This window comes from Solenopsis invicta, chromosome 8, assembly GCF_016802725.1.
Source record: "Solenopsis invicta isolate M01_SB chromosome 8, UNIL_Sinv_3.0, whole genome shotgun sequence".
Taxonomy (NCBI): domain Eukaryota; kingdom Metazoa; phylum Arthropoda; class Insecta; order Hymenoptera; family Formicidae; genus Solenopsis; species Solenopsis invicta.
The window spans coordinates 20,895,653-20,909,368 of NC_052671.1; the positions used below are offsets into that span (position 1 = coordinate 20,895,653).

The 13,716-nt window shown below is 40.5% G+C and overlaps 1 protein-coding gene across 1 annotated transcript; it reads left to right on the plus strand.

Annotated features, from left to right (window-relative positions):
• The first annotated feature begins 5,678 nt into the window (after positions 1-5,678).
• On the plus strand, positions 5,679-13,208 carry LOC120358568 (extensin-2-like). Its single transcript, XM_039453158.1, has 3 exons — positions 5,679-5,767; positions 9,640-9,934; positions 12,496-13,208. The coding sequence occupies exons 1-3, from the start codon at positions 5,679-5,681 to the stop codon at positions 13,075-13,077; spliced, it is 966 nt and encodes a 321-aa protein (XP_039309092.1). The 3' UTR covers positions 13,078-13,208.
• Positions 13,209-13,716: the final 508 nt, after the last annotated feature.

A 13,716-nucleotide genomic window follows, 5' to 3' on the forward strand; every position in this document is an offset into this window, starting at 1 on the left:
TTATGTATCGCATGTTATGATATTATTAAATAACCCGAAGGGATCCTCCGGACTGTGAATGGTGCCTTAATGTCCTCTATAATCCGGGGCCTTCTGGGCGGGAGGCTTATAGTACCTGGTTTTCGCGCGGTTAGCCCGAGTGGCAGCGGCCTGGTAGGAGTCCGAGTCGGCACAAGATCGGGGGATGCCTTGGCTGGGTTACCTCTCGGGTTCCTATCCGCTTTAGAACCCTTGGCTGAGTTCGCTTGCGGGACAACTACGTCGTCCAGAAAAGTGGGCGGGGATCCAGCTGAACGGTCTGCCGAGTTGCCGGCAACCTCTTGGGTATAAGACGATCCGTAGCCCAGAGTCTCGTCCACTTCTTTCGGGGAGGACAACGGGCTAAGCCGCGAAGGCGGAAAAACTGAAGGGTTAAACTCTCTAGCAGCGTTGAGTTCCCGGATCATTTTACGGAAGAACCGTTTTCGTCTGCCCGCGTAGGCGCGGTGTGCCCTTCTTCTGTGCCCCTCATAGCTTCTTGAGGAGATGCATGATTGAATCAATGAGAAGGATTGTCACGTGAATGTATGAATGAGCCGATGACTTACCGATCTTCTGACGAAACGATTTCAACGCAATAGCGATTGATAGAGAGAGGTCAGTGTGAATGATCTACGAATTTTAGTGAGACAAATTATTAATGATTGAAAACCAAATGGCAAAGAGAAAAACGAGTATGTGTTGAGAGAGACAAATTCGCTGGGTTGGAGTGGACACCCGTTAAAACGCCTTTTTGAAGGTGGATATTATTTAGGAAAAGATTTCGAGTCACCGGGTAGAGAGGCGGTGAATGCGTCGAGGAGTCGCGCTAGCGAGTCTTCCTCGACGGGACAAGAGAGAGAGAGAGAGAGAAGGAAGGCGTCGAAGAGTCGCTTTAGCGAGTCTTCTCCAACGCTCGGATGGGAAGGAGGGAGACAGAGAAACGAGTGAGGCTACACTCTAACTAATGCTAGGTGTGGTTCAACCCTCAGGATTTCTGATGGGAAGGAGAGAGAGGGAAAGAGGCGATTCGACCGGGGCCACCCCGAAGACCAACGTCTTCGTCAGAAGTAAGACTCACCCGTCGCTGAGATCGTGCCTGGAGATCTGCACGTTGGCGGTTGCCGATGGCAGCAATTCTCGCTCGACCAACAAGACTTCTTCGAGCTCCGATTTCGCTCCTATAGGCAAGGATATGGGCAAAAGGTGTCGCGGGACGACTCCTCAGGTTCGCGGAAAATTTGGAGCGATAGTTTTTCGTAACGTGTGGCCCGCCCCGCTCCGTGACCGCGCGGCTTGCGCCTATAGTTCGCGCGAGGCGTTTGTAGACTTCTTCGGAAATCGCGACTCGCGGGGGCACCGCATACCACGCACTGATGCGAAATCCAGTGCTCAGAAAATTAATAGAATTTAATAGAAATTATATTATAATTGAGAGTGTACGAGGCGATAGCGCCAAGCGCACGCAATAGTTTATAAAAAGTTAAGGTTTTATTATTATTCGTAAGAGATTAATTGATTCAAAATCGTTTGGCATTTTTATTGGCCGCGATTTTAGAGTTGTTTCGATCAGAGTTGCATGACGCAGCAGTAGGAAGCGTCCATGAGTGGATCACGTTTTGATAATTATAAATTTGCTGTTCCTAATATTTTATATTAAATTGGAAAGATGAATAGAATTCCAAAGCACGGAGCTTGGTGGTATTAGAGGGGGTCGCGAGCCGAGGGGTCTGCGCGCACGATGTTTGTCTCGCGCCGATGGACGCTCGCAGGTGTTGCGCGTCGAGGGAGCGGCACCGCGATGTAGCCAAGCCGTATGAGATTTGAAATCGAGCGATATCGATTTATGGTACTGATGTAGGATTTATCTAATTGATCAGAGGATGTTTCCGGATTTTAATTAGGCTATTATTAGTACAGATGGCGCGGGAAAATAAAAATTTTTTTGTCAGACGTAACAATATTTTCTGTAAAAAAGGTTCTTACTTGTATAACTGTTACGTCTAGCGCACAAAAATTTTCTTTAATTTTCCGCGCTATCCGCATACATTTATTAATACAATTCTCAATATGGTTCAATTTTTTTAAAATACGACAGAAACGAATATAACAAGAAATTTGACATATTAAAATAATTACTTCAAATCAGAATTTATAATAGCTACGTGTAACCATTCAATTTTTGTGTGATATTTTTTATTGTATTTAAAAATATAAATAATAATGAAATAATAAACTCGTGATCGCACGATGATTGCGTGTACCGAGTGCTATCGCGCCGTACACGTAAACCTGAGATCACTATTTAAAATTATGTTAAATCAGAAATAATATGCAGAATTTAAGGAATGCGATTTACATCACTCGCACGCACCTTCCCCATGCCTCGTGGCCTCCGCCGGCGCCGTGAAACGCTCGCGCCCTAGTGTTTCGCAAATTTTCGTACGCTTAATTCGTTCATCTTCACAGCACAATTAAAAATAGTAGTAGCAACAAAATTACGAGTTTCGACCCAGTAGCTCATTAATGGTGCACTGGGCTATCAGGCCATGCTTGCCGTATCAAAATCGCATACAATTTAGAGTCGCTAAAGTCGTCGAAAGATTCAGGACCGATAAAAAAATGGTTTACATTAAAAAATTCTAACTTTTTGACTATGTAGCAATTCAGAAAAATCAATACTACAGCTCCGCATACGTAGAATTAAAATCTTTTAAAAATTGTATTTTATATTTAATTTTAAAAGTATCAAAATGTAACTTTAAGAAGATCACACGCGTTTCACCGCGTCTCATGATCCTCGTGGCTACAAGCTTCCGCGAGCGCGAATCCAAGCGCGCGGCGCGCGGCAAGGTTTGGCATTTAAAGGACCTAAACTTAAACCATATAGAAAAACTGATAGAAAGTGGGAAAACGTCCTCCCCCCCCGGTACACCTCATCAACCTGAGAGTATAAATACGGGGCGAACTCGGATTACCGTGTCATTATAAATCTGGCTGATGATCAGTAAGGCGCGTACCCAGGGTGACTTTCACACGCAAGATTATCTTGCTAGATTGCGAGCGGGTTATTGTTGCTTATTATACGAGTATATTACTTGCCGTTTACGTTGACGCGACGCCTCAGGCGTATTATATCCGCTATTTTGCAATCAGCCCGGATTTTATCTTTGATAAATGCTTCACTATAATCAGTGGGAAAATCCCTGATAACGCCCGACCGAGTGACTAGATAAGATGGTATAAAGGCTTTATACTTAGCCTATTTAAGAGTAGGCGACGATATTAAATTATTGGCCGCGCTAGCGGATTTAAGGTTAGCTAGGGACTTACCCCTGCCTATGCTTTTAATTTTGTATGCGTTATTGTCAACGATATCAGCAATTAATCTTGCCATAGCATGTGTGTGAGGCACTGCTTGCGAGCCCTTACTCACGTCCGCGTAAACATAAACAATGAACGGACCTGTATCTTTGATCGTATACCTAGCATTGCGGTAATTAGTTACATTCCTTGCATCGTTTTCAGACTAGTGTATACTTTTGTCGTCGTCCGGTCCTGATGAACAATGGACAGACGTGTTCACTATCCTTACCTTACCTGAGTCTGTAGAGTCAGTATCCTGACTGCAGGCTCTTTTCATACTTTTCTTGATACTGAACCTGCAAAGCGATCGTGGCTGGAAACTGGAAGGCTCTTTTCTGCACTTAAGTTATTAGTATGCGAAGAAGCCATGGCTGCTCCATGTGCGTCCGCCAGCGCAACGCTCGCGACATCAGTGTCAAATTTCATCTCTTGATTTTTATGGCCGCTATCATAAACATCACCTGGAAGCCCAGGCAGATCCACGATAGAAGCCACGCTCCCCTGCGGACTAGTTAAACGGGAAATAGCGGGAAAGGAAGAGGAAGGACGACCTCGCTCGGACGCACTCTCTCCTTCTCCTTCCGGGGACGTAACCACCTTTTTTCCTTTTTCCATGCCCGTACGTTGCACGGGATGACCTGTGACGAACCCCAGAAAGATCGAGAAGTCAACACGCGTAAACATTGACTCAATGCAACAGCACACTGTGCCGTTGCCAAAAAAAAGGCCGCCGCTAAAACGAAAAGTACGCACCAAATAACTCGACACGTGTGCATTCGTCAACGGTTCGCGCGCAAATCGTTCGTGTTGACTTGTATCGTAGCTGGAAAGCACCCATGGTGTGTGCAGTTTGCAGGGATCTTTCTCTAATTCTTTGCCCTCTCGTTTATTTTCTGACCGTTTAATGTGCAAGTGTACCAACCTTGTTTAACTCCGCAATGTTGTTACAACTGAATGCAATTGTCTTCGTTGCACGTACGTCATTTTGTATTCTATCGGTCTCTTTTTATCGTATACATAAATGTACGGTTGAACTCATCGTATAATTATAATAAAATGTATATTAGACTTGACATGTAAAACGTAGGGAAGATATCAATAATTTTGAAATAAAAATGTTAAATTCTACGTCCACGATGCTAGAATTTGGTTCGACTTCTCGAACCAAAAACTGTGTAATCAATCAGCTTGTCACTTTTTTGTAAAAGGTAAACATTGATTGGCTACATACTTTTAGATCTGAGACTCGGACCGATTTCTAGCATCGCAAACACAGGTTTTTGAATAAACTTTTATCGTGATCAAAGAGTATTGTAATGTTATTATAATTTATAAGAGCTAGTTTTACAATCTCCTCTTTGTAACCGATTCAATATCAACCGTGATATGTAAGATATAAATAATAAAAGAAAAAAACTATAATAATATAATAAAGGGTAATAATAAACGACTTTTATTTATATGAAAAAAATTCTAATATATTTTCATGCTACAGTCAAAATAAATTATAAATATCTTACGTAAATCATTGCGTCTCCATAATGTAATATAAAAGGTAATTACACTTGTTAAAGGAAATACAGAATAGAATTTATTTACAAGTTATGTTACTTTTTTTACAGAGCTGGAAATAACTTTTTTCATTTTTTTTTCCTTTTACCATTTTGAACATATTGTTTTTTATTTATTTCTCTGACTTGTACATATATAGTACGAGTTTGTACCAAATATTGTAATACTTCATCGGGAATGCATTGATAGTATTTGGTATTTTCTTTAACAAGTGTAATCACCTTTTGTATTATATAATTCTCTTGAGAAAAGTAGTCACCATAAAACTTTGTAAAACATTTTTCAAAAATTTTACTAATATGAATTAATTTATCACAGAGATACATTAGGTAGCCGTTAGAGACATATTGATATGTATCAGGTACCAGAGAAAAGGACACAACGCACATGTAGTAAAGTATGGCTATTTTCCAGCTAAGACACTCTGTGTTACACTGTGTTATATCGTGTAAAGTATTTCTTAGAACGCAGTTTAGTTTCATAGTGTAACACAAGGGTGCATAGATTTTCATTCTTATTTTTACAAGTATTTAGCGCATCTACAATAGATTTATCTGCCAGAATAGACTAATTTTTCAAAATTTACAGTTTTTTCAGTAGATTTTAATAATTTAATATAAGTATCCTTCTACTGACTCGCCGTGATGATAGGCGATGCGCTAATTTTATCGCCGTAATACCATAAATTTTCATATTTGGTTAGTTCCATGGATCTATCACACATGACTGGGCGTATCCCGATAGCACAAGGGACCGATAGCACACCACCAATTACATACCGGCCGATACCTAAAGTTTTTCCGTTAGTTAGGTTAGCTAAGTCAAGATGATTGATTAGTGGGCTATCGCACTGTGCGCTATCGGATTCCGTCCAACAAGACACAGGCGACACTGTGTAACACAGTGTCTACATTGTTTATTTTTGTTGAGTACTTTTTGAATTGTGAGGCTTGAAAGCTACAGTGTAACTTTCAAGTATTATAACTCGTAAAGTACTTAATGAAAAATAACCTCTGAATGAAACTTATAGGTTATAATGGTATCACACAATCAAAGCATGAATTATTCCCAAAACCTTAACACTGCTGTTTATCGATAGCGCACGTGCTCAGTTTTTCGTTTCCAGGTTCTTGCTTGAAGTTTGGATTACGAATACGCTTGAAATTTATTTCAATGCCCCCACATTGTGAAATTGATTTTACACAATCCCACATTGCATTTAAGATTTTTCGCCCCTCTCCCTTCTCCCGCTCCCACCCTCCCAGGGATGGCAAAATGAGCGTTTTTGATGTTATACGTAGATTGTGTGATACCATTGTAACCCTATAAATTTCAATCAGAAGTTATTTTTCATTAAGTACTTTTCGAGTTATGACGCTTGAAAGTTACAATATACTGTAACTTTCAAGCCTTACAATTCGGAAAGTACTCAAAATAGAAAATAAACTTTCTTGTAAGGTTTTGGAAAGGTCTTGAAACCAGCTATTAGATTTTGGAATCAAAAATAGGGTGTTCTAATTAAAAAAGTTAATGTGATTTTGATCTGATCTTGGCGACGCCATCCAAGGTCAAACTGATAACATTAGTAAAAAAATCTTTTGAAACCCTACAACTTTTATCTGAAACACTTTTTTCTAAAATGCTTAGTTTTTGAGATATTTTGCTGTTCCGGTACTTTTCCCCTACTCTATATGTATATATACACACACACCCACACACGCATGCACGCACACACACACCCATACACACCCATACACACACGCACGCACGCACGCACGCACGCACGCACGAAATATCACTGTGCCCCAGTGGTCGAGGTGGTAAGACACCGGGACCGAAGATTCCGGAAGTGTCAGGTTTGAACCCTGGGTGGGGTGTTATTTTTCGCAATAAATTTCTTACAGTTTTTTCAGGGAGGAATGGGTATATATAGATGCAAATCAGCATCAAGTATTATATTAAATTAATTAATTTAATATAAATAGTGATATTACTAATTCTTATTCGACATGCTATGTTATGACCGAAAATTAATTCGGCGCACATTCTGGTTGAATTCGGAGAAGTTTATAAAATCACGTGTTACGTCCTGCGGAGTAACGATTCTTTCCTTCGCAACCAGCGGATATTCTAATTAACGGGCGAGCGACGGTGATTTCACCCCGATCCCAAGAATTCGGTGACTCTCACGGCAATAACCGGATGTCGGAAATTAAGTAGTTATAAATTCATCAATTGAGGAGATCTGAGGTGACACCGTTGCTCGATACCGGAAACACTCAAGATAGTAAAATCAGGGATCTGGAAGACGCACGTGTGCATCCCTTTGAGTTCTGATGCCCGACACCCGCATAGCAACAAATCAAAGAATTTTTTTTGACATTTAATGCTTCTGAGAGTTCAATTGTCAAACCTGCCGCTTTCTCGGATAACAATTACCGAGGAATATAAAAAAGTCATAAAAACAAATATTGCACGTGGGCGCATTAATGAATAAAGTGGTGCACACGGCCCTCGATGGGACAAAGGGAATCATAGACGAAAATTTGTATAAATAGGCGCGTTTTCCAGCGGAGCGCGCAGTCTAGTCTTGATCATTTCGAGTCGCAGTTCCATGGCATCTTGTATGCTCGAGTTCTCTGACTCTCGGATCGCGGCCTTTAAACTCGTGCGGAGCGTACGTCTCGGTCGAAAGAAAAAGTGCCATTCGAAACGTGCCTGGTTGGAGTCTGCAGACCATTGCCCATCGCACGCGGAATCCCTCCGACCGGACCATCTCCCGCTGAGTACGGCCCAGTTTGAAGGCCAGCAGCTCCGAGAGTATTCCATTCACTATTATCAACACTCACACATTCAGCAAGTAGTAAGTCCAGAATTAATCACCTAGTTTACTTCCGCTCTTGTTCTTTTTCTCGAACACCTTTTCTCTCTTTGCGAAGGATTTTTTTTTGTATAAACATAATATATTCACTAAATTTATTACTCTCCCATACTCTCTCTCTCTCCCTCTCTCTCTCTAATTTTCCATTCTTCTTTGGATTTACTCACAAGAGTCAATCCGGAGGAATCTCTTTATTATTAATTTTCCTCTTTCTTAGGATTTACTCACAAGAGTCAATCCAGAGAAATCTCTTTATTATTAATTTTTCTCTTTCTTAGGATTTACTCACAAGAGTCAATCCGGAGGAATCTTTTTATTATTAAATTTCCTCTTTCTTAGGATTTACTCACAAGAGTCAATCCGGAGGAATCTTTTTATTATTAAATTTCCTCTTTCTTAGGATTTACTCACAAGAGTCAATCCGGAGGAATCTCTTTATTATTAATTTTCCTCTTTCTTAGGATTTACTCACAAGAGTCAATCCGGAGGAATCTTTTTATTATTAAATTTCCTCTTTCTTAGGATTTACTCACAAGAGTCAATCCGGAGAAATCTTTTTATTATTAAATTTCCTCTTTCTTAGGATTTACTCACAAGAGTCAATCCGGAGGAATCTTTTATTTACTAATTCTCCATTCTTCTTGGGATTTACTCACATGAGTCAATCCGGAAGAATCTTTTTATTATTAAATTTCCTCTTTCTTAGGATTTACTCACAAGAGTCAATCCGGAGGAATCTCTTTATTATTAATTTTCCTCTTTCTTAGGATTTACTCACAAGAGTCAATCCGGAGGAATCTCTTTATTATTAATTTTCCTCTTTCTTAGGATTTACTCACAAGAGTCAATCCGGAGGAATCTTTTTATTATTAAATTTCCTCTTTCTTAGGATTTACTCACAAGAGTCAATCCGGAGGAATCTTTTATTTACTAATTCTCCATTCTTCTTGGGATTTACTCACAAGAGTCAATCCGGAAGAATCTTTTTATTATTAAATTTCCTCTTTCTTAGGATTTACTCACAAGAGTCAATCCGGAGGAATCTCTTTATTATTAATTTTCCTCTTTCTTAGGATTTACTCACAAGAGTCAATCCGGAGGAATCTCTTTATTATTAATTTTCCTCTTTCTTAGGATTTACTCACAAGAGTCAATCCGGAGGAATCTTTTTATTATTAAATTTCCTCTTTCTTAGGATTTACTCACAAGAGTCAATCCGGAGGAATCTTTTATTTACTAATTTTCCATTCTTGGGATTTACTCACAAGAGTCAATCCGGAAGAATCTCTTTATTTCTTCTCTTCAATCGTAAGAATTTCTTTCCTCCTCTTCCTCTCTTTAGATTTAGCCGAACCCTTTTTACCTTCAATCTCCTCTGGTTTCACTCGAACCCTGTTCGGGTTAACCCGAAGGAGTGTTTAAACTCCAACCTTTCGATAAACATAGAGAGAAACGGAGTTTCGTTTTTTTTTAGTGAATAATGATAATATTCCCCGAATCCACGAATATAAGTCCCGAGCAGCCGTGAAGCGGCACCGGAATCGCCACAATCGCCGAATCCGCCGCCTCAAAGCCATTGAGGAGGAAATCCACCAGATCGCCGCCCAAGTCAATCGACTTTGCCCCCCTGTTTCGTACTCGCCGGTCGCACCGGAAGAAGAGCGACTTCCCCCATTCGCATTTTTCCCCCACTCCCCCGTAGAAAATCTTCGCGCTGACTCCCCCGTAGAAAATCTTTGCGCTGACTCCCCCATAGACAATTTTCTTCGCGCCGACTCCCCCGATTCTCAACTAACTTATAGGATCTTCCCGGACTCTCCTGTTTCACTCTCTCCTCCTGGAACTCCGATCCCTGTTGTCTACGATCCGGTGGAAGACCAACTTCCTGCGGATTCTCCTAGTGTAGGGGCCCGCGATCTCGAAGAGGAGGAGGAAACTTTCTCAACTCCTTCGATCCTCGGATCTCACGATCTCGAGGATGAGAATCGTTCTCCTAGCCCCGCGCTTAGTGTGGAATTCGTAGAGGAGCTGCCACCCCTTCCCCCACGTTGCTATTTTGCCCCTGGTCCCCTTCAGTCATTGGAATCTGTTTTGTCGGTACTTCCAATGTCCTCTGCCCCACTCCCTCCTGGCGCGTTCTCGCTCGGGCCCAAAGAATTTGATCTCGAAGCGGTCCGTGCCTTCCTTTCCTGTTCTCCCCCCGATGCGCTCGTTCCTGTGTATCTTCCCCATACATACCCAAGGTATTATTTAGTCCCCAAGCTAATATTCTTAAATCATTTCCGCCCCAACACCGCTGTGTTAAAAGAACTTCCAATGTAAATCGCACACCTACATCCACACATACATACACGTATATATATATACATATGTATTTATATAGTTAAGAAAACTATAAGTAGTAATTATCCGATATAAGAATAAGTCAGTTGTATAGTATACTCTACATTGTAATTGTTTACTTTAAATTTATAGAACCTTCAGTTTAAATCGTTCCTATAGGGATATAATATTTGATTTTAGCCTTCTCTTAGTTTAACATTATAATTATATCACAAGTCCAGTTGTATTCGACATTGTAATTGTTAACTTAAAAATTATATAGAGCCTTTAGTTTAAACCGTTGTTTTTTTTTATGAATATAAATCATTTTTCAAAATAAACAAATTTGTATTCTCATTTACTACTGATTAAAATAAACCAGGTACAATAATTAATTGGTGCTAATTTCATAACCACTACCACCATCCCTCGCTCTTACAAGATAAGCACTAGGTCCAATCCCGAGGTAAAGCAATTAAGTTTGTTGCCTCAAAATAGGACCAAGGCACGCGGAGCATCCCGGATATTTTGCCATTGGGGCCCCCCGCTGCGGGCCCTACTGACCTATATCCCGGGTTGTCGACGCGGTCTCCACGTGCACACTCTCGAATTGTTACGTCCCTCCCTTCTCCCTCTATATCTTGTCTACCCTTCTTTAACCCTGGACGTAACACACGTAAATAAATAAAAGCACTAAGACCTAGCCACGACCGAAGAAGGCTTTCTTACGATCATTGTGTTGTTACACTATCGGTCCAATAACATATTTGTAATTTAAATATTAACTCTTTTTCCCCTTGAAAAAACTGTAAAGAAATTATTGCGAAAACATTACCTCAGCCAGGGTTCGAACCTGGGACCTCCCGAATCTCAGGTATGGGTGTCTTAGCCAACTCGAACACTGAGACTGTGATGATATTTCTCACAATAATCGACTATGAGTTAGAAGGCTTTCCAAGGCAACGCGACTTTTAAAGTAGTAGAGAGAGATATTTTGACCGTTACTGTATCAATACAAATTGAACAAAAACGCTTTATACGGTTGCAGCCAGGTCTTCGTGTTTGTATTGTTTGTGTGATTTTATATACTTTATACAAATTTTACTACAAATAATTGATACTAATTTGACCGGAGATTCCGGAGATATCAGGTTCAAACCCTGGGTGGGATGTTATTTTTGACAATAAATTTCTTCACGGTTTTTTCAGGGGGGAATGGGATATAGATGCAAATTAGCATCTGTTACATCCGGAGGATTTCACGATTTCCCTTTTCGCATCCATTATATAAATTATGCTAAACAAGCTAAGGGATTGTCTGTAAAATTTACAACACTTATATCCGGAACTCCACGATTTCTCTTTTATAAATATCACTATCACCCGGCTATTATAAGAAAAAAAAAATCAAACATTGTTCTCGGAATATATATATAATGGCCACATATTACATCCGGAGCAATAAATAGAAGCAAAAAAAGGAGAAATCGTGCGACGACAAAATTACAAGCAACGATGCTTATTTAATAATTCATATGGACGAACAAAGCCTGGACTCGAAAGAGAAAAAATCTAAACGTTATTAAAGTCTGGCAACAATCGGAGATAAGATTGAGTCGCGACGCCGGACGGAAACTATAAAACTATAAAATCAAAATTTACAACCCGGCTTTGTTTGTTCGAACCTATGTTTCATCACGAACGGAAAGATGATTCATATGGAAAGCGAGTCCCAAATAAACGGACGCGGCGATATAAAAAATCGAGACCGAACGTTCCAAGAAGAGGAACCGAAGATAACGAATCCCTTAAGCGATTGGGTGATGCAACTGTTCGCCCCTCTTAGAGTTAAGAAAAATCGGGAGAAGATGGACAATTAGCCAACGAGAGATCATCCGAGAAGATGATTGGTAGTGAGCGTTCCTGAACTACCCAACGAATAAGCTCGAAATTTCGACAACAAGGAATCTCCAAAGAAGGGGAAAAAGCTCAAAAGGCTTTACCCAATCAAATCCTCATCTCACCCACTAAACTAATCTCACGCCCTTTTCCTAAGCCCTATAAAATACGCAGCTTCGAACGGCTCGAGCATTCGTTGATTCAATTCAAAAATTCAAAGTTCAAGTTCGCACTCACATCCGCGCTTTCAACTCCGCACTCACACCACGCGTTGCAAGTGTCGAAGCTGTGCGCGTTAAAATCATTTTAAAAACTTAGAATCTGTGCCTCAATTAAACAACCACCGAGCTTCTGAGGTCACCCCAGAACCGACTTCAACCACAAACCCTTCGAAGGCAGAGGGACCTGACATAATTATCAATCAGAGAGTAAGTTAGTTTTTATTCAGTCACTTACCGGATCCCCTTAATTCACTGATTAATTATCGATTAGTGGGCAAAATTCACATCCCGCGAAAATCGCGACCCCATCGCCATCGTCCGAATCGTCTCCGGGAATACTTCAGAAGGCAAGTCGTCATCCTCGAGTGCCTCTGGGCAATCCTAAGGATAAGGGAATGGGAGTTGCGCCCGGAACCGGCTCCTGGATGGGCGCCATCTTTGGAGATACCTCCGGTTATTCAAGAGGAACGCCACCCACCTTCCCCTTCCCCATCTTCTCCGTCCCCTGCTCCCTCTATCTCCTCTCTCCTTACATATAGAATCGCTCCAGATACCCCTCCGTACTCGCCTATCCTCGAAGACCCCGTTGATCTCCTTTCCCCCTCATACTCGCCTGTCCCAGAGGATCTCTCTGATCCTTCTTCCCCCATGAGTCCCGCGCCTAGCGTGGAATTCATAGAGGAGATTCCCCCTCCCCCCTCACCAGTGAATTCCACGTCCAGCGTGGAATTCCTAGAAGAAATAATTCTCCTTTCCGACCACGATCCTGAAGATCCACCTCCCACCGAATCCACGTAATTTATTAATTATTACCACACCTAAATAATAAATTAGCGAAACTTACAATTCCATCTTCTCCTACTCAAATGTAATAGAATTAAGTTTTTTTATTTTTTTTATTTTATACTATAAATCCTATTGATAATGCATAATACTAATTTCTTCAATAACCTTTAATTAATTTCTTGTTTGTTCACTTTTACAATTATGTATCGATATTAAACAATGTATATAACTTTTAAACTTCTGAATAATCATTACCTAATCGTTTCGTATTTTAAACTAACCGATTACGTACTGCTGTCTTAATTAATAATGATTACCTTGTTATATTGTTTTCTTTTTTTTCCTATTAAATAACCATAACCGATAATGTATTCATTTGCTAATTCCTTTTGAACCTTTATGTATGTAAAATTCAAATATTAGAATATATGTTAAATTTTAGTTTAAAAGAAGCTCCAATGTAAAATTTTATTTCATCAAACCCATCTCGTACTCACACACTAACCTCCCGACTCGAAAAGATTACACTCGGTCCGATCCCGAGTTATAGAGATTGAATTCTCTGACTCAAATTAGGACCAACGATCGCACGATTTTGAAAAGGCGTTAAAGCGTGTCATTACACGGTTGACGCATAATTTCGGAATCTTC